Source organism: Sorex fumeus, unplaced genomic scaffold (genome assembly GCF_029834395.1).
Source record: "Sorex fumeus unplaced genomic scaffold, SorFum_2.1 ptg000045l, whole genome shotgun sequence".
Classification (NCBI taxonomy): Eukaryota; Metazoa; Chordata; class Mammalia; order Eulipotyphla; family Soricidae; genus Sorex; species Sorex fumeus.
The window spans coordinates 14572109-14597311 of record NW_026606102.1 but is presented as its reverse complement, the minus strand read 5'-3'; the positions used below and the strand labels follow the sequence as shown (position 1 = coordinate 14597311).

The 25203-nt window shown below is 49.2% G+C and overlaps 1 protein-coding gene and 1 non-coding gene across 2 annotated transcripts; both read left to right on the top strand.

The window, feature by feature from the left end:
- Positions 1-648: 648 nt before the first annotated feature.
- SHISAL2A (shisa like 2A) lies at positions 649-24241 on the top strand. Its single transcript, XM_056122219.1, has 3 exons — positions 649-855; positions 10266-10405; positions 24009-24241. Exons 1-3 carry the CDS (start codon positions 674-676, stop codon positions 24239-24241), a joined length of 555 nt encoding a protein of 184 aa, XP_055978194.1. The 5' UTR covers positions 649-673.
- LOC130031168 (small nucleolar RNA SNORA73 family) lies at positions 11210-11403 on the top strand. The gene has a single exon (XR_008793623.1). It is a non-coding gene; the product is annotated as a small nucleolar RNA SNORA73 family (small nucleolar RNA).
- Positions 24242-25203: the final 962 nt, after the last annotated feature.

Here is a 25203-nt window from a genome sequence, read left to right as displayed (position 1 = left end):
GCTGCAGTATGAACAGTCCAGGGTCTGGGCTAGCTGCTCAGGGAAAGGACAAGACCAGCAAGGGAGCTGGAGGACAGGGACGTTGAGAGCCCCTGGAAAAGTGGTGCAGAAGGAACCAAACTCAAGCTAAAAGGCCGGAGCTGGAGAGATAGTACAGTGGGCGAGTCTCTCACCTTGCACGTGATCAACCCTGTTCAATTCGGGTGTCCCATATGGTCCCCTCCAAGCACCGCCCAAACCAAATTTCTGAAAGCAGAGCCAGGAGTAACCCCCTGAGCATCCCCACGTGTGACCTGCCTCCCCGCCCCCTCCCCCCCAATAACAAAGAGTCAATGGATTTAAGATGCTGGACCTGTATCTCCAGCCCGCTTTTCTGAAGTGGGAGTTGGACCAGCCCCCCGCACCACCGCCCTCCGGGTTGCCGCGAAGGCGAAGTGAGGTCGGACTCCTCATCTCCCCAAACTGCGGTGCGTCGGCTCGGCCGGACTTGCCCGGCGCTGTCCTGGCCTCCGACTCCGCACCCCGCACCGGCCGGAGCAGGGCCGGCGTGACACCCCGGCCCGCCGCGTCCTTCCCCGCCCGGGCCCGCGCGCCGCTCCCGCCCCGCGCTCCGCCGCGCCCGCGCTCCTGCTCCTTCCCGTCCCGCCGGCTGCGGGCGGCCGTCTCGGGGGCGATGAGCGGCGCCTGCACCGGCTACGTGAGCGCCGAGCAGGAGGTGGTGCGCGGCTTCAGCTGCCCGCGGCCCGGGGGCGAGGCGGCCGCCGTCTACTGCTGCGGCTTCCGCGACCACAAGTACTGCTGCGACGACCCGCACAGCTTCTTCCCCTACGAGCACAGCTACATGTGGTGGCTCAGGTACCAGCCCCGGCCCGCGCCGCTTCGCCCCTCGCTGCCCCAGCTCGGACCTCTGCTGTCCTCCTGCTGTCCTGCCCTGCGTCCCCTGCTCCGTGCCCCCCACCCGCCCCCGGCCGGACCCCCACCCACGATCCATATCCATGCTTGCACCTCACCCCCAGTCGTACCCTAGAAAATCTGATCCGACTCTGGTCCTCGCTGGTTCCCCTCTCACCCCCACCCCAAATTCCAGAGCAAACAGGTGGACCCCCCACTGGCAAGTCTCATCTTCCCGACCAGGGAAATCAGAACGCCATCCTCCTGCCAGTGCCCCCAGCCCTTTCCTCCGCATCACTGCCAACGCCCTCCTCAACTTTCCCTTCACCCAGTACCCCTCTCCCATCACAACCCCAGGGTCCCTCTCACTCCTTCCCCCCCAAACAGACCTGCATGCAAACCTCAGCCTCCAGCTTTAATTCTCCTCTGCCGGGCACCCGACTTTACGCACCCTCAGCCAAGCTTCCACTTTGCCCTTCCCCCTCTGTCATCAGGCTTAAGTCCCCACCTTCCTGGGCACTTAGCAGATGTGTTGGGGGAGAGGGTCAGGAGGAGCTGCAGACCCGGCACCCTCTGTTTCTGCTCAAGCAGATGAGCTGGGAGAGCAGAGAGGGCCCCCCTCTTTCCTCCTGAGGCATACTGCCGCAGTAGAATCCAGCTCGGTCTGTAGCAAAAAGCTGTCATTTGGGTGAGTCCCCACCCACGGGACCTCAGTTTCTCCACTTACTCAGGGAAGGTGGTGATTAGACCAGCACTGGTGTTCCTGGGACTTGAGTGTGGGATGCAGAGAGCAGCAGACCCCAGTCTCTCTGGGCCTTCTTAAGCTCCAAAAGATGGGCACAGCAAAAACAGAGTGGGCATCTCAGCAGACTGCCCAGAGGTGTGTGGACCTGGAGCATCGTGCCCTCTGGGTAGGGAAGGGCACAGCTACTAACCCCTTCCAAACCTCTGTCTGTCTTTTTCTCTATTGCATGTGAGGATGAGAACTCACAGCCCTGATTTCTGAGGGCAAGGACAGTGACATAAAGGAAGGGAATGAGTGTGGCCTGTGCTGATAATGTACGGCAGTATTTTTGTTTGTTTGTTTGTTTGTTTGTTTTGGGGGGGCACAACTAGTGGTGCTCAGGGGACCGTATGCGATGCTGGGGATCGAACCTGGGTTGGCTGGTCGCGTGCAAGACGAATGCCCGCGCCCTCCCCCGCCCCCCCCTCCCCCATGCTACTGCTCCAGCTCCCTGCTAGTGTTGTTTTTGTCTAGACTAGGTTTGAACTGTAGTCCTAAAAGATGTTTCAGGTGGTCAGGTTTTCTCATCCTGTACTTTGGCTACTGTCTGTACACTGGGGGGTGGCGGGGGCTTATGTGATTTTATTCTCTTTATTCACATATTTATTCAGTCACTAAAGCCTTTGTTTTGTGCCAGATGCTGTGGTTGGGGACATGGGGATCAATAATTTCCTACCACGGAAAAGTTCATGTAGATATGGCATATGACTTAAGCATAACAATGGACTATTTGTTGAAGGGACACCCCTCCCCCCCACACCACACACACCACACACACACACACACACACACACACACACACTCCATGGGCCCCGTTAGTGCAAATTAGGTGATAAAATGTAGTAGAGTAGCCTCCCTTTGAGGTAGTGAGGCAAGTCTAGCTTCACACTGGTTAGATCTGGCCCAAACCTTGACTCTATCCCTTATTAGCTATGAGGATTTGCCAAAAAATATGATTCCCTCACTCTCACATTTTTTCCTGTTGTTAATATTTTTTTTTGGTGCCATGCTGGAGGTGCTGAGGGACCACTCCCAGCTCAGTGCTCAGTCATTCCCCAGTGGCACCTTGGGGTTTGTTCCAAGGACTGAACTCAGGTTCCCTACATGCCATGCATGTACTTTGGCTTTTTGAGTTATCTCAAATCCAAGTTTTTTTTTTTTTTTTGCTTTTTGGGTCATACCCGGTGATGCACAGGGGTTTCTCCTGGCTCTGCACTCAGGAATTACCCCTGGCAGTGCTCAGGGGACCATATGGGATGCTGGGAACCGAACCTGGGTCAGCCACGTGCAAGGCAAATGCCCTACCCGCTATGCTATTGCTCCAGCCCCCAGTCCAAGTCTTTTTTTAATCTTTAAACTAACAATAGTAGTACCCATTTTATGAAATTATTGTGGGATTAGGAAAGATAGCTCAATGGACTGAGGCACAATCTTTGCACGTGGCAATTGCAAGTTCAATCCCCAGCACTTCATGTCACCTGAGTACCACGAAGAACAACTTCTGAGCACCAAGCTGGGAGTAATTCCTGAGCCTTACCAAGTGTGGCCCCAAACAAACAAAATTAATAAAGTTATGATCTGATTACTCATGTGAAATAGTGTATGCGAAAATGACTAGTTCATATAGTAAGTGCTCAGTAAAAGGGATTTCCTTCCCCTGCATCATAGGTGGAAAGAGTGATATTGAGAATGTGAATGTGAGTTATTCAGGATCGACTACCAAAGTCAGATTGAAACTTAAGAATTATGAGCTAGGAGGGCTGGGGATGTGGTTCAGTGCTGGGGCACATGCTTCACATGTGTGGGGCTTTGGGTTTGTGATCCCTGGCACGGCAAAACAACAACAACAAAAACACTACCAGCACCAAAACCTCTTTTACGACCATTCAAGGACTCATGTATTCACACACTTGAAACCCGGCACATTTTCTCTCCTTGCTCAGATGAGGAGACATCAAAGAGATTAGGTTACTTTCTTAGAGGATTCTCGAGAGCAAGTGGCAGAGCTGGAATGAAAGCCCAGGCCTGTCTGGCCCCAGGACCAAGTGGTCCTGCTGCCCAGATGGCAGCTCTAAAACCCCTCCTCAAGGCCAGCCGCACATGCTAGGGGAAAAGGGAGCTCAGATAGAGAAGGGAGCACCAAGTAAAGGGTGTTGGGAGGATCCTCCCAGGATGAGAGATGCATGCTGAAAGTAGACTATAGACCAAACATGATTGCCACTCAGTGCCTCTCTTACAAACCACAGGACCCAAAAGGAGAGAGAGAGAACAAAAGGGAATGCCCTGCCACAGAGGCAGGGTGGGATGGGGGGATGGGGGGTGGGAGGGATACTGGGACACATGGTGGTGGAAAGTGGACACTGGTGGAGGGATGGGTACTTGATCATTGTATAACTGAAATCCAAGCACAAAAATTTGTAAGTCTACAACTGTACCTCATGGTGTTTCACTAATAAAAAAATAAATAAAAAAATAAAAAATAAATAAATAAAACCCCTCCTCAGATCATTCAAGAAAACACCCACTGTTCTTGGGGAGGATCCTAACCCCTGGGATGAGAGACAGCACGTGGGCACCCAGCAGAGAACCCAACCCTCTGCTCACTCTCCCTTCCCTGGATCCTGCTCGTGCGGCTCCAGCCTGGGGACCTGCTCGCTGAGGCAATGACCCTGGACAAAGCAGGAGAGGGTTAGATGGGGTGAGTTCTTAGATCACGCTGTGCAGCACTTCCTCGAATTCCTTTCAGCTCAGTGCAAGTTCATTGATGGCAAAGGAAAAATCCCGCTGATGTTATTTGAGGACCCAATTTTGTCATAGATCCTTTTGCTTTTACTTTAGTACCGTTTCCAAGAACCTGTCAATATTGTTCTGTGAGGACTTGGAGCATGTCAGTGCGCTCCTCTTCGATGACCCTTGGGGCAGCTGAAAGGTTCCAGCCAGGGCTTGGGCGTACTTAGCTAATAAACACAGATTGCAGTCAAGTGAGAGAGGTCCCTGAGAGTGCTCAGTTCTAAATACTTGTCTCTCAGCATCGGAATGGCTCTCCCGGCCTGCGGCTGACCAGCCCAGCCTTGCAGGATAGAGACCCTGCTTTGTTCCAGCCTCCATCTGGCTCTGTTCAGAAGCCCCACTTGAAAAATCTCCAGGTAAACACTGTTTGCTTGAATAGAGCTCAAGAATGACTGTCTTTAAAAGCCCTGTGGAAGGGAAGACGCCCTGCTGAGGAGAAGCTGCGGGTGCTCTTGCTGGAGGTTCACTTTCCCAGCCCTCCCCCCAGGAGCCCTTGCTTCCACCAGCAGCCTTACTGGAGGGCAGAGCTGGTGCCCAGGCCCGGGACCCCCACTATCTCTCCATCTTTATGTGCCCCTGGTCACATCTGGATTTTACAAATAAAGAAAAAGAACATCAGGCCGAAGATTCAAACTTAGAACACGGACGTCCTGTCAGATGTTCACTGTGCCTCATTCTTAGGGACCACTGGGCGTGACCTAACTTTAAGATCACGCACTGTAGCACTATAGCACCGTAGCACTGTAGCTCTGTCCTCCCATTGTTCATCGATTTGCTCGAGCGGGCCCAGTAATGTCTCCATTGTGAGACTTGTTGTTACTGTGTTTGGCATATCGAATATGTCACAGGTAGCTTGCCAGTCTTTGCCATGTGGGTGAGATACTCTCAGTAGCTTGACAGGCTCTCGAGAGGGGCAGAGGAATCGAACCCGGGTTGGCCAGGTCAACCGCGTGCAAGGCAAACACCCTACCACTGTGCTATCGATCATAAATCTGTGAAATCCTATGTTTCAATTAGTTTCCCACCTGGGGCAGGGAGCTCTGATCTCTAATTTTATTGAAAGGGGAACTCATCTACACTGTCTGTCCAGTGACAGTAATTGGCCATCTCTCCTGGCAGTGTGTTCACCCATGGAACCATTCAGAACGCTGAAAGTTCATCTTATAAGGTGCAGATTTTCTTAGCAGTGGGGACTGATTTGTCTATCCCCAGCCAGATCTGACCTCAGGTTGGAGTTATATCCTCCCAGTTCCCTTGCCGAATTCTCAAAGACCCTTTTTTTATTTTTAAAATTAATTTATTTAGTTTTGGGGCCACCACCAGTGGTGCTCAGTGCTTATTCCTGGAAGGCTTAGGGAACCATATGGGGTTCTGGGGATCGACCCCAGGTCAGCCATGTAGAAGACAAGTGCCCTACCCACTGGCTGTACTATCACTCCGGCCCCCTATTTTTATTTTTAAATTTATTTTGACATGTTTTGGGGAGAAGACACAAGTACTCAAGTGACCTTGTGGTGCCAGGATCACACCAGGACCTCCTGCAAGCAAAGTCCAAGACCACACTTTTTGAGGACCCTTTTCATTGAGGTGCCCATTTGTAGTGTGCTTGGACAGCTCAGGCAACAGACCCATAAGCAGTGAGATATTTCAAAAAAGAAAATAGGGGCTAGAGCAATAGCCCAGCAGGTATGGCATTTGCCTTGCACGTGGCCGACCCAAGTTCTATTCCCAGCATCCCATATGCTCCCCTGAGCACCACCAGAAGTAATTCCTGAGTGCAGAGTCAGGAGTAACGCCTGAGCATCACCAGGTGTGATCCAAAAAGAAAAAAGAAAAAGTATCTAATCCAGGGTCTTCTAAGAACTATACTAACACTGCATGTGGAAAGCTGCAAGGGCAGAAGAAACCAAAAGGGAAGGTGATCCTGTGACTTAGTGCGGCTTCCTCAGAAGACTCCAGGATTTGAAAACAAGTTGGACTAGAGGGAGAGGGTCCTGGCAACCTCTGGTGGAGGTGAGCATTGAAAGAGGGAGGGAGCTAATGCTGTGTCACCGTGTGAGGGAACCGGAAGTACCACGCTGGAGCTGCAGAGTGGAGTAGGTGCCTCCCGCTGCGGCGGACACCCCAGTTTATCCTCCTCGCTGACTGTGCACTGGTCCTGAAGGGAGGCACCATTCTGCGTTTGTGACCTGCTCCATGTGGAGAGAGAGATTGTTCTGAGACCAAGGAAGCCCTCTGACAAGGAGAGAAAATTGCTGGCAGTTGAAATTCGGACCAAAAAATACCACATTTACAAGAGCCCGTGGCCCAACCTGGACATCCCTGTGCACTGCCTGGTCCAGGCCCAGAGACAGCCTGCTAACATTTCCAGATCTTTCCATCCATCCATCCTCACACAGATGACTATGTATCTATTCTCCAGTTATTTATTTAAGTTTGGGGGTATGATTTAATAGTGTCCTGTTCTTTGTTTATGGGGAGGGGGTCACACCCAGTGATGCTCAGGGATTCCTCCTGGCTCTGCACTCAGGAATTACTCCTGGCGGTGCTAGGGGGACTACATGGGATGCCGGGGATTGAGCCTGGGTCAACCACGTGCAAAGCAGAGTACCACGCAGTACTGTCGCTTCAGCCCGTGTCCTGGTCTTCTTGATGTGATCGCATCAGAATTGATCCTTGGTTTTTTCTTTTGTGTGTGTGTTTTTGGGTAACAACCAGCAGTCCTCAGGGCTTACTCCTGGCTCTACACTCAGGGATCACTCTTGGAGGGCTTGGGGAACCATCCGGGGTGCTGGAGATTGAACCTGGGTCAACTGCATGCAAGGAAAGCTCCTCACTCACTGCACTATCACTCCAGCATCATATCCTTGCTCTTGATTTTGGGGGAGAGGAAAGAGGGTCACAGGGGCTACTCTTGACTCTGCACTCAGGAATTACTCCTGGCGGTGCTCAGGGGACCATATAGGATATCAGGGATCAAGCCCGTTTCGACCATGTGCAGGCAAACGCCTTCCCCACCGTGCTTTTGCTCTAGTTCCTATTGTTGCCCTTAAGTATTACTTGAAAACATGTCTTTCCTGGCTCCGTACTATTCCATTAAGGGTGTCCTGTTATTTATGTAGCTATAGACAGTCTCTCTGGAGCTTGGAGGGTTTCTGTTCCATGGAAATAAGCCAGCAGCTGGCTGGGAAAGGAGCCATTCACCAACTAGGAGAAAATCCAGAAGCGATGGCAAGAGCACGTGAGGGGAGGATGGCACTCGAAGGCTGGTGCTGCCCACGCCTGCGCCAGGAGGTCTCAGTGCCTGGTGCGGAGTGAGCCCTGACTGACCACTTGCTGTGTGCCAGCCTGAACTTGGGGAGGGTGATGATAGGGGCTGAGCCTGCCTTGGAGAACATGTGCCCAGTAGACTGAGTACCTACTACGTGGCAAAAATGCGACATGTGTCGTTCCTCCCCTCCCTATCTCTCAGAAGGCACTGTCTTTTGTTCATTCTCACCTTTCAGACAAGGGAACTGAGGCTCAAAAGGATAAATAACTTTACAGTAGCTTCATGGTGACCTGGTTATGGGGTGGATCCTAATTGGGCAGGTACCTTCCACAGTCTGTAACATGGGAAGGACCCAGAGAACTGAGTCCAGGGAGTAGCTTGAGGCCTGTTGGAAAGCGAGCACAGAAGGCGCAACAAAGGTGACCAGGGAACAGCATCATCGAGGAGAGACATGTGTGTGTGTGTGTGTGTGTGTGTGTGTGAGTGTGTGTGTGTGGTGCCAGGGATGGAACCTGGTGCCCCACATTTGCAGGACAAGTGTTTTCCCTCTGAGCTATGCCTCTGGCAGCTCGTGGAGGAGATATTTGAGGACTAGAGAGGTTGAAAGGTCCAGAGCACATGCTCTGCATGAAGTGTTAAGGCACGGATCGTGATCTCCCTTTAACGACAGACTCCAGAGACTGCAAACAGCAAGCAAGGTTTATTGTAAGACTGGCTAGCCAGGGTCAAGCCGCCTACACAGACACGCAGGTCAGTTAGGTGAGGCAAGACCCCGAACCTCTTCAAAGGAGATCTTATATAGGCCTTCACTGGCCTTACAGCAAAGCCCGCGCATTTCATAGCCAATAGATTTGTAACAACATATGCTTTCCTAACCAATTCAATTAAGGGTACATCACTTCTTAGCCTATAGTTTAAAGATCAGCATTTTCGTCGGTGCTTAGGAACTGACAGGTTTTTAAGGCAGTCCTGGGTCTTGCAACATGGGTCTTATGAGAGACATCCGGTTATCTGGTCTGACCCCCACCCTTCGAGTACCTGTATCTGAATTCCTTGCTCAGGGGCAGAAAAACCAGTTATTTTGCAGTGCAGGCTCCTATAAAGCGGATCTGAAAAAGCTTATCTAGACCTGTTCCTTGAAAAACAAGTTATTTTGCAATGCAGGTTCCTATTAAGCTAAGCTAAATTAATTCTGGTGGTAGTCCATTTTGGGCCTGTCCCTTACAGAAGGAGCCCCAAGTCTCAACCTTGGCAACACATGGTCCCTAGGGCAGTGCCAGACCCCTGAGCACCACGCTGTGTCTAGTCCCCAAATGCCCACAAGAATGACCCCAGAGAAGACGAAGTAGGAAATAGGCCTCAAGGACAGGCAAAATACCTCTGGGGAGAGATGATGGGGGTGAGCAAGTGACCAAGATTTGTCTAGAGGTTAAGAAGGTCATTGTCTGGATACCAGTGGATCAAAGTCTGTCTCTCGGTAGAGGTTATAAGGCTGGGGGGTGAGGGGTCAGTGGCAGGAAAGTAGTCTGGACTTGAAGTCCACATCGTAGAGAGGCCCACTGGAAGTTTGGGCAAAAATTACCTTGATTGGCTAGAGAGAAAGTATTGTGTAGGGTGTTTGTCTTGCACACAGTCGACCTGGGTTTGATCCCCAACAATCTGTATGGTTCCCTAAGCACTACCAGGAGTTAATGCTGAGCTCAGATCCAGGAGTAACCCCAGAGTACCATCGGGTGTCACCAAAAAATAAACAAACAAAAAAATGACCTTGATGGCCCAGAGAATGGCTCAGTGACTAAAAGTGTGCTCATCTTTGCAAGCATAAGGTCGTGAGTTTGAGCCCCGGTGCCATCCACATGCGCCAAGCATTGTCCCGGTGACTATTAGGTGGGACTAAGTCCAGAAACCAAGTGTGCGACATTCCCCCACCCCAGCAGGCACCGCTGCTAAAGAGGTTTGAGCACTGTGGCCTAGAGTGCAGCCCTGTGAGCACACATGTGAGTGGCATGGTGACCCCCAGCCAGAACCACTAGCAGAACATGTGAGGGTACAGCTGGATGAGTGCAGCACCCCTGCGAGAATGTGTGCATGCAAGAGCCATGTGATCCTGGTCCCCGCCACAGCAGCAACAGAGGGAAGTAAAGTCAGGGAGAGGAAGGAGGGATTAACCTAAGGGACAGGGCAGCAAGTTCATAATGAAAGTCTGCGATGCATCTGGATTTCCGGGGAGCAGCAAGAGGGAAGGGCTCTCTGAGGTTGCCGCCAGCAACTCAGCGGGGAGCACGTTGAAGAAAGTTGAGAGGGAGAAAGGGAATCAGAGTCCCCATGACGTGCCACGGAACCATGTCACATTAGGGAGTTGGCAAGCCTGGCAGTGCTTGCTCTTCCACGGTCAGGCCCAGAAAGCTCGTTCAGGGCCAGGAGAGACAGAACCAGTCAGAACCAGCTGATCGTACTCACTCCCACATCCCCTTCCTGCCCTTCCCACCCTTCCTGACACTCTGCCTTCTTCTGCTCTTCTTCCCCCAGCATCGGGGCCCTGGTGGGCCTGTCCATCGCGGCAGTGGTCCTCCTGGCCTTCATCATTACCGCCTGTGTGCTTTGTTTCCTGTTTCTCAGCTCAAAGCCACACACAAAGCTGGACCCAGGCTTAAGCTTGCAGACTACAGGTAAGAAAGAGGCCAACCCACTCCTTGTACCTTTACAGGAGGTGGGGGGAGATCGAGGCGGGGGGGGGGGTGGTATTTAGAAAAGGTGTTTGGAATGTTTGCTTCACAAATGTTCCTGGAATACTCAGCACCAACTCACATTTCTCAGGAGATTCTGGATCCGAAGTTTTCTGTCCCAAGTGTCATGTGCTCAGTGTTTCTTGATTGATAAAGTCAGCACTTGTCATACAAAGATGAATCTGTCTGGTGGATTCCATAAGACAGTGTTTTAATTCTAGTCATAGGGAATGCAAGTGCGTAATATTTTTACTCCAAAAAAATATAATAGAGAAATTTTCAGCCCCCCCCAATTCAATTTATTCAGAGATTATATAGTTATTTTTCAGATAATAAGATGCCTGGATTACCCATGTCTTCATTAGTGTAAACCCTTGGGAGCGCTTAAGTAGCAAAACAAAACAAAAAATGCCACAAAAATTTATTACATATATTTTTATCAAGTTCTCCAAGGTATTACAAAAGATGCAAGTCCCAGGGGCAAAGCAATGGTACAGTACAGTGGGTAAGGCATTTGCCTTGCACGCAGCCGGCCCCGGGTTTGATCCCTGGCATACCAAGCACCACCAGGAGTGATTCCTGAGTGCAGAGCCAGGAAAGGAACCTGAGCATTGCCAGGTGTGGTCCTAACACAAAATCAAAAGGAGGAAAAATACAATTCCCTAGGGACAGAAGATCTTTCATATACTTTGGCAGAGAAACTTCGAAAGAGGTATTTTAATCTCTATTTTACAAATGAGAAAATTTCCGTTGTGGATCTCCTGGGAGGTCACTCACCCCGGGCACTGCCCAGGTGGCACAGAGGAGCAGAGGGCTCTGCTGCTGAGGTCCAGTCCCTTTGCGCCCTGCTGGAGATCAAACTGGGCCCGAGCCTGCACATTCCTACAGCTTCTCGAGGTCCTAGACGATGACCAAGGAGATGAACCATGCAGGAAACAGAAATTTTAAAAAATAGTAGGGGAGATACAAATGAGAAAATCAAGCCTAAGATTTAAGGTGACTTACTAGAATGGTCACAGGTAGGACTGAAATTCAGGGTGGGGAATAACTAGGTCTCAAAGAGAGGGCAGAATGCGATCGTGGGTAAAAGGCTACTTTTCCAACTGAACTATTTGTTCTGTAACAGCAGCACATGAATCTGCTTAGATCCTGATGACAATGAGGAACCCGACCTTGGCCGAGCCGGCAGGGCTGTCTTTGAAGGTGGACAGATCTCACTGGCTTTCTTGGAGTCAAAAAGACCCGAGAGACAGGGGAACAGACAAAAATACTAGGGCATATACCTTGCACACAACTGATCCAGGTTCAATCCCTGGCATCCCATATAGTCCATTGAGGACCACCAGGAATGATGCCTGTGCACACAGTCAGGAGTAAACCCTGAGAACTGCCGGCTGTAGCCCCCAAATAAAGAATAAACCAGCTGGTCCCAGGGTGGGAGAGATAGCTCTTTCCTTGCACACAGCTGACCCCGTTTGATCCCTGGCACCCGCACATAATCCCTGACATCACGAGCGGTCTCTCTTGAGAGAGCCAGGAGTAGGCCCTGAGCAAGAACAGATGTGGCCCCCAAAACAAACCCTGCTTGGTGGAGACCAGAGAGAGTTCAGGCCTCAACGAATAGAGAAAGACTACAAATGCCACTCGGTGAAAGTCAGGAGAGACCCTGGGCACAAGGAGCAACAGCCAGGATGTGCATCCACGGCTCAGTCTCGGAAACACCTGCACCTGCCACATCTAGAAACGCTAATGGCAACAAACGGTTTCCGGGAGTTGTCTAACTTGTTCTAAAACTAATCTAGAGGAGCTGAAGAGACAGTGCAGTGTGGAGGGCTCTTGCCTTGCACATAGCTGACCTAGGTTCCATCCCCAGCATCCCATATGATCTGCCTGAGTACTGCCAGGAGTAATTCCTGAGTGTAGAGCCAGAAATAACCCCTGAGTATCACCGGGTGTGGCAGAAAAGAAAAAAACATCTAGAAGAGTGAAGATGCAAGAATGAATGAAAATATTTTGGGGAAGAAAAAAGAGAAGGCACTTGTCCTGTTAATAAAAGGGTATTTTAAGGGACTCACGGTATGGCTCAATGAGAGAGCATATCCTTGCATGGGTTCAATACATAGCGCCGAGGAGGAGAAAAAAAGGTATAAGGACTTCGGGGCTCAGAATAAAGCAGGGCCCAGGAGACAGCATAAGGTCTGTAGCACCTGAGTGACCTAGGCCCTGGGCCCCCGGCACTACTCTAGAGGCCTTCAAAAAGAAATAAGGGGCCCAAAGCAATAGTAAAGGTTAGGGCATTTGCTTTGCAAACAGCCAACCAGGTTCATTTCCTGGCATCCCGTTTGGTCCCAAAGTCACCAGCAGGAGTAGTTTCTGGGTGCAGAGCGAGGAGTAAAGCTACAAGCACAGCTGAGTTTGCTTCAAAAATCAAAGAAATAAACAAAAATGATGACAGCACCCTACCACAGAGAATTATCTGTTCCAAAATGCTCAGAGATGATGCTGAGAAATCTTAGTTCAGAAAAAGAATAAATACTTTGCAGGAATTTGAATAAAGCAGTTTGGAATTGGAGGAAATTGGCCATTTTGCCTATATCAGTACAAATAAACATCAAAAATGGTCCTATAAAAGACTCTGTAAACAACATTTTTTAAAAAATGGGGCCAGCCCAGAGCTAACGCTTTGCCAGTAGGGCATTTGCCTTGTATGTGGCTGATCCAGCTCCAATTCCTGGCATCCCATATGTTCCCCTGAACACCACCAGGAGTAATTCCTGAGTGCAGAGCCAGAAATAACCCCTGAGCATCTCCAGGTGTGACTCAGAAACCCACACACACTCACAAAAAATTAATGTATTTCTGAGATCATTGGCAGATTGGACATGAGCTGAAGAACCAACACGTTTACTTCAGCTAAGTTTAAGCAAAGCTACTCTCTGCCTCTTTGTTTCAGCTCTCAAACTATAAACAAGCACCCTTTGCATAGTACTGTGGTAGATTGAATGCCGTGACACTTTGCATTTTTGTAACTTGTTGGTGATTTCATGTTCAAAAGACCCCTCCCATGCAGTGCAGAAATGCTCCCCCTTTGTTCTTGACCACAAGAAGACTGTGAAATGCCCTGTGGAGAAAATGCTTATTAAAGAAGCTTCACTCCAAAAGGAATTCCTGTGCTGTTCTCCCTCACAAGTTCCTTGTTAATGAATCAATGACACATACGCAGTGAGGTGTCTTTCACCAGAATCACATGCAAAACAAAATTATGTATTGATCTGTTGGCAAAATCATTATAACCAGAGGCTCACGGAACCCTAGTGATTCAGTGTTTGCTCATTTAGTGTCCCAGTGGCTTAGTAGCTGGAGCTGCTGTGAGTAACGAGGATCAACTGTATGTAAAACAGAAGGAAGACTAGTAGTCAGTACAGATAAACAAACCTTCGAGCAAAGGAGAAAAACATAATACACACACACGTGCCTAATATACCAACAAGATGCTCACTTTACTAACAGGAAGGAGAATGCAACTTGAGAATGATGTCTTTTCCCCACCCCCAACTGTTACATTGGCCAAAGCCCAAGAAGGGACATCATCAATAGTGAGTTTGGGTGTGGGGAAGTATTTGGGAGTATTTTCACGTACTGCTGGGAAGATTATAAAATGCCACGGCCAATGTGTCGAGCAATAAGGTGCCTACTTAAGGCAAAAATGATTTTACCCTATAACTCAACAAGTTCATGTCTACTGACCTGCCTTAGGGAAACAGCAGCACTGGGAGAGGACTTGCGAAAATGGGGGACAGTTGGGGCTGGGGAGGGAGTGAGTGCGAAGGGCTGACGCCGTGCCTGGTGTCCACAGAGCACTGGATGTGACCCCCAGACCAAATGTCCCTAAGGTATGGGTCTGGGGATCTAACTGGTATGACCACTGAGAACTGTGCCCCTCCCCTCAAAGAGGATGTCACTTTAACTTGTCATATTGGAAATGAATTATAGAAATGCCTAATAGAAAAGGAATAATGAACTAATGCCAGCAGTTAAAAAGGAACAAACCGTTTCTAAGCAGGCCACCTAGATTGTTCTTCTCAATAACGTCCACAAAGTTTATATCTTTGTACTACCTCCATTTCACAGATGAGGAAACTGAGGCCCAAAGTCACTTAGTGAATGACTGACAGCCAACTCTCTAGCTTCGTTCTTCCCCCTGCCTTAGGTGAGAGAGAGGTCCATACCATGTGCCTGAAACTTGACCCGAAACTGTGTTCTCTTAAAAAACAAAAAACAAACAAACAAACAAAAACCTGTGTTCTCTTGTCTAAGTTTCCCAGCTATCCAGTGAGATAGGTATTGCAACTGCCCATTTTACAGATGTGAAAACCAAGTCCTAGAAAGGTCAAATAATGTGCCCAAGGGGTAAGAGTGCATTGCACAGCTGGAAATCACATGTCTTTCTACATCCAAAGGCCCTTTTTCCAGCATCACTGGGCTGGGTCTGATCCTCTCCCAAGTCCTTGCTCCCCTTAGCCTTTCTGATTCAGAGGAAATGCGCTCTATCCTGGCCCTGTGAATGAAATCACCCTCCTGTTTTTTACTGCTTGGCCACCAACCGGTTTATTCAATCACTAATGTTTGAGGCAGCTTGTGTTCTTTCTTTTTGCTTATTTTTAAGAAGGAAAAAAATGCATTTCCTGACCTTTAACTAAATGACAGCTTTTAGCACTTTCTGCCTTTTGCGGGTACGCGGCTCTTAGCCATTTCCCTCTTCATTAAGTTCTGTCCGCTCCTTTCTCTGAATCCTCTCCATCAGCCCAGAAACCTCTTGACTCTCCTGCGTCAGAGCCAGTGTCCATTCCTCAGAGCGTCACCCTCCCCCCCCCACACACAGACACACACATACACACACACACTTACACATCCACTTGCTGGTCGCCTCCTCCTCCCCCAGAGCAAGCCCTCCTGAGCCCCATTTCGCAGCAGAGGAAACTAAGGTTCATCCAAGGGAAATGAATTAGCCAAGTGAACTGCTGGGGAGCGTGTGCTGCTGGGATTTCAAATCTGATCCCCCAGGCTGTTCTAAGGCTGATGATCAACGCACTGGACCTTGGGGTCTTGATCTCTGAATGTGGTGGAAAGGGAGGGTGGAGGTCTCTAACAAGAGCAGAGTAGACATGGAGCAGAACTTCTGGAAACGGGTTCCTTGGCCCAGGTGTCTTTGCTGTTTCATCCCCTGCGCGGCTGCATTCTCCGAGTTGGGGATGTGACATAATTTCCTCCCTGTGTTACTTCCTGAGGAACTAGCTTGATCGGAAGAGTGACCAGGTTTGCGCTGCTGTTCTAGGCACTGTGCTCAGGACCTTGAGCATACTATCCCATCTGACCTCCGCAGTATTGCTGGGCGCTTACGAGCACCAAGCTTTGTGGATAGTGAGTGAGGTAGGAGGGAAACCCGCAGAAGGTGGTGGCCCGTCCCCCATACTTCGAGCAAAAGATGAACGTAGGGGGTGGGGGAATTAAAGATAAGACTTTTGTTCTCAGTTATTTTTCCCCTGAAAGGGTTTGTTGGTGGTGGTGGGTACTTCGGTCAGCCATTCTGTTGACCCAAAGGACTCCTTGAAACTAAGTCAGATGCTCTCAGTGTCGCGATGGAGCTGAGGCCCAAAGACGGGCTGTCACCTGCCTGGCGTCACACCATCAGCTGGCGGCCAACCCTTGTCTCCTTGCAGGAATCTTCCCCACAGCAGTTGATCCTGCCCTGCTGAGCAGCACCCGCCCCCGCGGCCCCTCTCACTCCCACAGAGGGCTCAATGCCAGCAACCCACTGCTTCCATTAGCTGGGAACCAGACCACCTCTCCGGAGACTCGGGCTCCCTTTAAGCTCTAAGCAGGGCAAGCACCTTTACTATCTCTTTGGCCAGGATAGCTTTTAAACAATGATTATTTTCACTTTATTATTGGGCACTTAGGTTTTTACATGGCAGTTTCCGAAAAAAGACTATTACTATCTTTTTTTTTTTCTTTTTCTTTTTCTTTTTGGATCACACACGGCGATGCACAGGAGTTACTCCTGGCTCATGCGCTCAGGAATTACTCCTGGCGGTGCTCAGCGGACCATATGGGATGCTGGGAATCGAACCTGGGTCGGCCGCGTGCAAGACAAACGCCCTACCCGCTGTGCTATTGCTCCAGCCCCAGAGACTATTAGTATCTTAAAGATGGAAATCATGTCTTTTATTCCAGAATCCAGCATAACTCCCAATAGTAAGGGCATGCTTACTTGTGTAGAGTCCAAAGCTTGGAACGGAGCAGCAAAGAAAGCGAATCTTGGCTCGAATACTTAACAGCTGTGTCAATGTAGTCTCTCTTTGTCTTGGCCTTAGTGATTTATCTACATCAACAGTAATGACCATCTCTGAATGTCCTTTGGTAAATCAGGTAAAATTCACCACAGTATTTTAGCCAAACAGGGTTTTTATGTACCTTTATTTATTTATTTACTTAGGTGTGGGGCCACACTCAGCTGTGCTCAGGACTAACTTGGCTCTTTGCTCAGGGACCACTCTTGGTGGTGCTCAGGAGACTGTATGTTGAACTGGGGATCAAACCTTGGTCAACTAAGTACAAGGCAAACACCTTACTCTGTACTAACTCTCTGGCCCTTTTAACGTAATTTAAAACAGAACTTGGAGGTTGGTAAGATGGTTTAAGGGGCTGGAGTACCTGATTTGCGTGTACCTGGGATTCAACCAGAATGTGGTTCCCCAGCACCATTGGGGGCAACCTCTGAGTGCCATGTGAAGAGTAACCCCTAAGCACAACTGAATGCGACCTCAACAGCCTCACACATACACACACACACACACACATACACACAAATTCTCAGGTTATTTGTGTTGCTAAATACTCTATGAAAAAATGAAAAGGCAGGGGACAGGAAAGAGAGATAGTAGTGGGAAGAGTGCTTGCCTTACATGTAGCCAATCCAACTTGGACCCCAGCACCTGTTACGGTTTCCAGTCTCCTACCTGAGCACAGAACCAGGGTTAGGCCCTGAGCACAACAGGATTTGGTCCAAAAACAGAAGAAAGGGATAGAAGGAGGGAGGAAGAGAGAGAGAGAGACAGAGACAGAGGGAGAGGGAGAGAGAGACAGACAGAGACAGAGATAGAGAGAGAGACAGAGAGAGATAGAGAAGACTGACAAAGATTCTGACATATCGGACAAAGGCCTTTGGACAGGAGCAGACGTCCTGGGAAGTGCTCAGGGAATGTGGGGCCACTTGCAGCTATGCCCAGCCAAGCAGATTAGGCAGTTCAGTAGTCAGGCACAGTGGCAGCAGACTCCATCAGGGCCACCAGTACCATGCCCAGTGGTTCTCAGGGGTTGCCAGGGCTACCCCTGTGGTACTCTGGGAGCCAACTGTTGCTAAAGATTTAACTTTAGTCCTTGTGAATGCAAGAAATGTTCCCCTGACACCAGAGCTCCTTCCCATGCCCCCACAGAATATATAAAGATTCCTCTAAACTCAACATTAGGAAAACAATCACAAGAAAGCAAATACAATATTTAAACAAAGATTTCACTGGAGGCTAGATAAATGGAAATAAGTGAATGAGGATAAATTGCATTTTAATTAGTCTTTAAAGAAAAGCATATATATACATATATGCTATGTGTGTGTGTGTATATATATATATATATATATATATATATATATATATATCCTGCCCCTGCACCAGGCTGTCTTCACGGGGACTCCTCAGAGGGGGACAGCTTGAGTTTCCATCCGTGCCCCAAGCAGAACCCCGGCAGTCGAAAACCTCCAGAACGCAGCCATAGCCTTGTTCAAGGCCACTCCCCACATGCTCGGATGAGCCTCGTGCATGAAGGAACTGGCAGAGGAACCCAGTATGCAGGACCTGGGGCTGAGATCTCCAAGCCTGCTTGGATTGGGACTGGGCCTCCTCCACCCAGATTCCCCATTTCCAGTAGCTTGGCATCCACACCCACAAACTGCCCCCAGCGCCATGTAATCCCATCAATGGCCAAGATCCAGAGACTAAAAAACAAAGCTCCTGGAAGTGTGTGGCCGCATTGAGGCCGCACGACATCTTTTTTTTTTTTATAATGTAGGAGTACTGCTACTTGTTCAGTCATTGATTAAGCTGATTGAATTGGGCATTAACTCCTCCGCATGACCTCTTATAGTCTAGCCCACTGATGTACCTAAAGCAGCACACATGTGCTTGGTTTTAACATACTTGCTTGTATTCTCCGTCCCTCTTGGAGAGCCTGGCAAGCTACCGAGAGTATCCCGCCTACACAGCAGAACCTGGCAAGCTCCCCGTGGATATGCCAAAAACAGTAACAATAACGGGTATCATTCCTCTGATCCTGAAAGAGCCTCCAATATGGCACTGTTGGGAAGGACGAGTAAAGAGAAGCTGCTAAAATCTCAGGGCTGGAACTAATGGAGATGTTAACTAATGGTGCCCACTCGAGCAAATCAATGAACAATGGAATGACAGTGATACAATGATAGTGATATATACATATATATATATATATATATATATATACATATATGTGTATTTGTTGTTGTTGTTTGGTTTGGGAGTCACACCTGGCATTGCTTGGAGGTTATTCCTTGCTTGGCACTCAGGAATCACTCCTGGCAATGCTCAAGCAACTATATTGGGGTGCTGGAGATTGAACCTGGATCAGTAGCTTGCAAGGCAAATGCCCTACCTGCTGTACTATCTCTCTGGCCTAAAGAAAAACATATTAAAGCCACCATTGTACCTATGAACACTAAAATGTAAACACTGACAATGCCACTTGAGTGTAGAACCTCTGGACCCATTCACCATCACTAGTGGCCCAGCAATTTTGGAGGATAGTTCAGAGTTTTCATAAAGTATAACATACACTTACTGTATACAGGGCTGGAGCAATAGCACAGCGGGTAAGGCGGTCGCCTTACAAGCGGCCAACATGGCCGACCCGAGTTCGATTCCTCCGCCCCTCTCGGAGAGCCCGGCAAGCTACCGAGAGTATTCGATATGCCAGACACAGTAACAACAAAGTCTCCAATGGAGACGTTACTGGGCCCGCTCGAGCAAATCGACGATCAACGGGAGGGCCTTTACCTTTACCTTTACCTTTACTGTATATATTAATTTATTAAGACCATTAGAACAGATTAGGTCGTAAGAAGCTAATACTGCTTTTATTGGTCTGGGAACCAGACCACCTCTCCAGTTAGACAGGCTTCCTTCATCTCTAAGCAGGGCAAGCCCTTACTACATCTTTGGTAGGATAGGTTTTTAACAATGATTATTTATGTCTATTGTATGATTAAATGTCTATTGGTGACTTTACATCAATAGACATTTATTTTCTCACAGTTCTGAGTGGGGCCAGGGATTCAAAATCGGGGGGTCAGAGCTGTAATACAGTGTGTAGGGAGTTTGCCTTGCACACAGCTGACCGGGGTTTGATTCTCCAGTACCCCATATGGTCCCCTGAGCACTGACAGGAGTAATTCCTGAGTATAGGGCCAGGAGTAATTCCTCAGCACTGCTGGGTTTGGCTCAAAAACAAACAAAAAGTTGAAAAGTAAAGCTCTAGGAGCCGAGATTATAGGAGGCAAGTGCTTGCCCTGTTCATTGCTAGTCCTGGACTAACCCTGGGCCTCACATAAGATCCACTGTTTCTGCCAACTGCCAGCATCCCTTTGTCCATAGCAGCACCATTCCAGTCTCCGCCTGACCCACAAGCAGTCTTGTGTCTGACTCACTTACAAGAGCACTTGTGACAGCAGTTAGGGCTCACTTGAATAGTTCATTAAGCAACTTAATCACAACTACCCATGCACACACAACAACTTTCATAAATTTCAGAAATACCTTTGGAAGCTACCAGAGGGTTCACTGTACCATACAAATCAACAATCTCACTCGTAGACATTTTCCTATAGATGATCCAGAGTCACAGCTCAGAGTCCGTGCTTTGCATGTAGGGGGCCCAAGTCCCAGCACCAGCACTGCCTGGGCTCTGTGCATGGCCAAAAGAACCCTCGGGGAGTGCTGGAGCAATATTACAGCAGGTGGGTGTTTGTTTTGCATGTGGCTGACCCAAGTTCTATCCCCAGTATCCCATATAGTTCAAGCACTGGCAGGAGTAATTCCTGAGTGCAGAGCCAGGAGTAACCCCTGAGCACTGCCTGGAAAAAAAAATGAGGATCCTCAAGCCCAGTACTGAAAGTATCTCAACACTGGTGTAGCAAAAAAAGGAAAAAAAAAGAAAAAAGTGAAAGTATGTCTGCACAAAAGCCACAGACACAAGGAACAAGGACAGGGATGTGGCTCTGTGGTCGAGCACTGGCGAGTGCTTGGGGAGACCTTGGATATGCTGCACAGCGCCACTAACCAAACCAAAATCCTCATAGACACAGATCCAGAAGCAACTCCAATAATTGATAGAAGCCACATAGCCATAAATTATGTGATACAGTATATGCAGTATACAACAGATCACATAGTAGATTCATGCAGCCATAAAATGAGATGAACCATCAAGACACAACTTGAATGGATTTGAACGAAAGTGTGACAAAAGTCCATATCTCAAAAGATTGCACCCTATATAATTCTATTTACGGAAAGGTGCCTATAAGGAATTCCTAGGGAGAATTTTCCCGTAGTAATAGATAGTTTTTGACCCTGATTATGAATGTTTATATAAATCTCTTTGAATAACAAACATGCATAGTACTCCATAATCCCAGAAAAGTGCACATAAGGAAGGGGCTGGAGCGTAGTACAGTAGGTTAGACACTTGCCTTACACACAGCTGGCCTGGGTTTGATCCCCCATTTCCCATGTGGTCGCCTGAGCTCCACTGGGAGAGACCTGAGGGCAGAGCCAGGAGTCACTCCTGAGCACCACTGTGTGTGGTCCAAAAACAAAGAAAAAAAAAGCACATGAAAGTTTCTAAAATTGGCATTTGCCTTGCATGTCGCTAACCCAGGTTCTATTCCTGGTACCACCTACAGTTCTCAAAGACCTGCTAGGAGTGATCCCTGAGCACAGAGTCAGGAATAAGCCTTAAGTACTGCTGGGTGTGGCCCAAGCCAACAACAACAACAACACCAACAACAACAAAAACACTTCTGAAATTGAATAAATCTGTGAATTAGTCAATGGGATTGTCCCATTGTCTCAGAGTCAGTCTTCTAATTTGGATGTTGGTCTACGGTTTTGCAAATGTTATCACTGCCTCATCACTAGATGGAGCACATACTGGAACTCTAGACTATTTTTTAAATTCTTGTGTCTTGAATTATTTTAAAACAAAACATTCAAAGCAAAACACACAACAAAAAAGGGGGGAAATTTCTTGATTCCAAAGTCTAAATGCAGGGTAAGTGCTAGGAATGATTTGAATATAAGTTCCCAGTGTCCTCAGGCTTGTTCCGGCTCTTCTAAGTCTCCCAGTTTCCAAAGCACCATTCTTCCAGGGGCTTAAAGCACAGCTAGATAGAGAAGACATAAAAGGTCACTCCAGACAGCAGAAACAAACACACATAAAATTTCAGAGATTTGAAGAAATGGACCCTTGGAGAGCACGATGAAGCATGTGACGAGTTATAAAGTTCTGGAAGGAAAAGCAGTTCATAACATAGCTGAAGAGGAGGATTCCAGGTCAATACACGCGGAACCCTAAATGCCATATCAGAGATCATGTGTAATGGGAAGCTATTCAAAAAAGAACACTATGGGGCTGGAGCAATAGCACAGCGGGTAGGGCGCCTTGCACGCGGCCGACCTGAGTTCGATTCCCAGCATCCCATATGGTCCCCTGAGCGCCGCCAGGAGTAATTCCTGAGTGCAGAGCCAGGAATAACCCCTGTGAATTGTTGGGTGTGACCCAAAAAGAAAAAAAAACACTATGTGAGCTTATCAGCCAAGGAGAGAAAGATCTCCAAGCTTCTGCAGGAGCAGAGATAGACTGGCTAGGTCCCAGTGGGGATGGGGAGCGTCTAGGCAGAATAAGTCTGACCCAGGGCAATGACCTTAAGTGTGGAGAGCAGGGCAGACAGTAGATTCGGTGAAGTGAGTGCGAGTAGAATCAGCAGGACTTGATGAATTGTTTTTCTCTGTGAAGTGCCTGGGAGAGAGGGCATGAGAGTTCATTCACATTTTTGGCTAGAACATTGATACCATTTTTATCCGAAAGGGCAGAACTGCTAAATTGTTTCAGATGTTCCTGGTAAACCAAGGGAGAGAAGGATTTAGAAGTGAGCATGGGATTTAGTGACAGAAAGTCTGAATGCCTGATGGGAGTAAAGGCTCGAGCGGGCCCAGTAACGTCTCCATTGGAGACTTTGTTGTTACTGTGTCTGGCATATCCAATACTCTCGGTAGCTTGCCGGGCTCTCCGAGAGGGGCGGAGGAATCGAACTCGGGTCGGCCATGTTGGCTGCGTGCAAGGCAAACGCCCTACCCGCTGTGCTATCGTAAATTGCAGCAGATGAGGGGAGTGGGGAGGAGCAGTGCCCATGAGCTTTCACTCAGGCTCAGATAGAGCAGGAGCAAAGACAAAGCAGTAGACTAAGAAAAGCATGGGAAAGAAAGCATAGTGGACAGGAAAAGGCGTGGAATCTATCCTCACTTGTTCTGCTCTTGGGGCCACATCTGCAGTTCTTGGGGTTTATTCCTTGGCTCTGTGCTCTGGGAGTGCTCCCAGTAGTGCTCGGGGGACCTGAGGGTTGAACCTAGGCCTCTCACACCAATGCAGATCCTCAACCTGTTGAGTATCTCTAGGTGGATACCATGAGTTTTGGGGTTTTTTTTGTTTATTTGTTTGATTTTTGTTTTGGGGCCACACCTGACAGAGCTCAGAGGTTACTCCTGGCTCTGCACTCAGGAATTACTCCTGGCTGTGCCATCCATATGGGATGCTGAGGATTAAACCCTAGTCAGTCACGTGCAAGGCAAACGCCCTACCTGTTGTACTATTCTGCTGTACTATTCCCCTAGGATACCAGGAGTTTTTAATAGTACCTGCCTCCTAGGCTTATGACCAATATCAAGTTTTCTCTCTTATTTATTGTCTTCAACTAAACTTCTGGGCTGGAGCGATAGCACAGCGGGTAGGGCGTCTGCCTTGCACGCAGCCAACATGGCCAACCTGAGTTCGATTCCTCCGCCCCTCTCGGAGAGCCCGGCAAGCTACCGAGAGTATCTCGCCCGCACGGCAGAGCCTGGCAAGCTACCCGTGAGGTATTCGATATGCCAAACACAGTAACAACAAGTCTCATGATGGAGACGTTACTGGGCCCGCTCGATGAACTAAACTTCTATTTTGTGAAACATGGGTGCTCCTTGCCCACGTTTTGCCTCTCATTAGTAAATATTGGTAAAGAAGCAATCCCTTTAAGACCGAGCCCCGCCCTGCCACGGTTAGCACTCGGAGCCCATCAGGGTGTCTGATCCTGGTGGGAGGAATGACAGAGCCGTGCTCCATGTTCCCTCTTGCTGTTTTGCAGGCCCTGAGGAGACAGCCCCCGACCGCCAGGCTGGGAATATGGGCAGTTTGGGGGAGATGCCAGGAGTGAGACCTCTGGGGCAGACCCACCCCTTCCCGAAGCCTCGACTGGACTGCCAAGAGGAGCTGGCGGTGACCCCCAAGCCCTGCTTCATGGCCACAGTGACCACCAGCAGTATTCCAGGCAGCCCTGAGGAGACGCCTGGCCCTGATCCTCACGCAGCAGCCCCATAAACGGCCAATAAATGTCTCTGCACCAACCTCTTCTAGAGTCTCTGGTTGTGAAAGGCACACACAAATCAGCAGAATGGCTGGGGCTGAGGGTGGCTTTTCCCAGCAGCCCCATCCCCAGGTTCTGCTGGGGACCCTGCCCCCTGCCTCAGTAGCCTCTCCCTACAGCAGGGGCGGGTAGAGACTGTCTTGGCATGGGGTGCAGTTTTCACGGTACCAAGGAAGGCCACTGGGACCCCTGTCCCTGCAGCAGTTCTGCACCCCCCCCCCCCGCCCACTCAAAGGAACTGTGGCCAGGACACACAGTGAGAAGAGAGAGCCAGACAGCTCCTGTGTGCCCTGGGAGAGGCAGCTGGTGAAAACCATGTAAATGAGGGACCATGCTGGAGATTAGGGGACCGACCAAAAGGATTCAGGGGGCACAGGACGGGAACTAGATTAAGATGCCGGTTAATCGGCTCGTCCTTCACGCCCAACTGAGGCCATGAGTTGCCCCTCACATGAGCAGCTCTCCGGCACAGCCATGGCACCAGGGGCACATGGACCTAATCCAGAGCCCAGCAGCTTGCAGCAGAAATGTGAATGGACTATGTGTTAAACTCCAGCGCCATGCCCGCCCCGGAAGGGAATGGGTGTCTGTCTCTTCCACCTTTCCCCCCTCCCCCCACAACATAGTGGCCACCTCAGAGTTTATTGGAAAGCCAGGTATGAGCCGGCGGTGATGGGGCAACTGCAGCCTCATGGGAAGGGGGACGGAACCGGCTCGTCCTTCATGCCCAATTGAGGCCATGAGTTGTGCCCCATGAGCGGCTCTCCAGCATGGCCATGGCACCAATCGCACAGAAACCAATCTTGTAATTATCCTACTCTCAGCAGAAATCCCTCAAGACTTAATAAAATATCAGAAATCCAAACTCGTGCAGCCGCTATTGCAGCCATGCAGCATCATATGGTTTTCATAACCA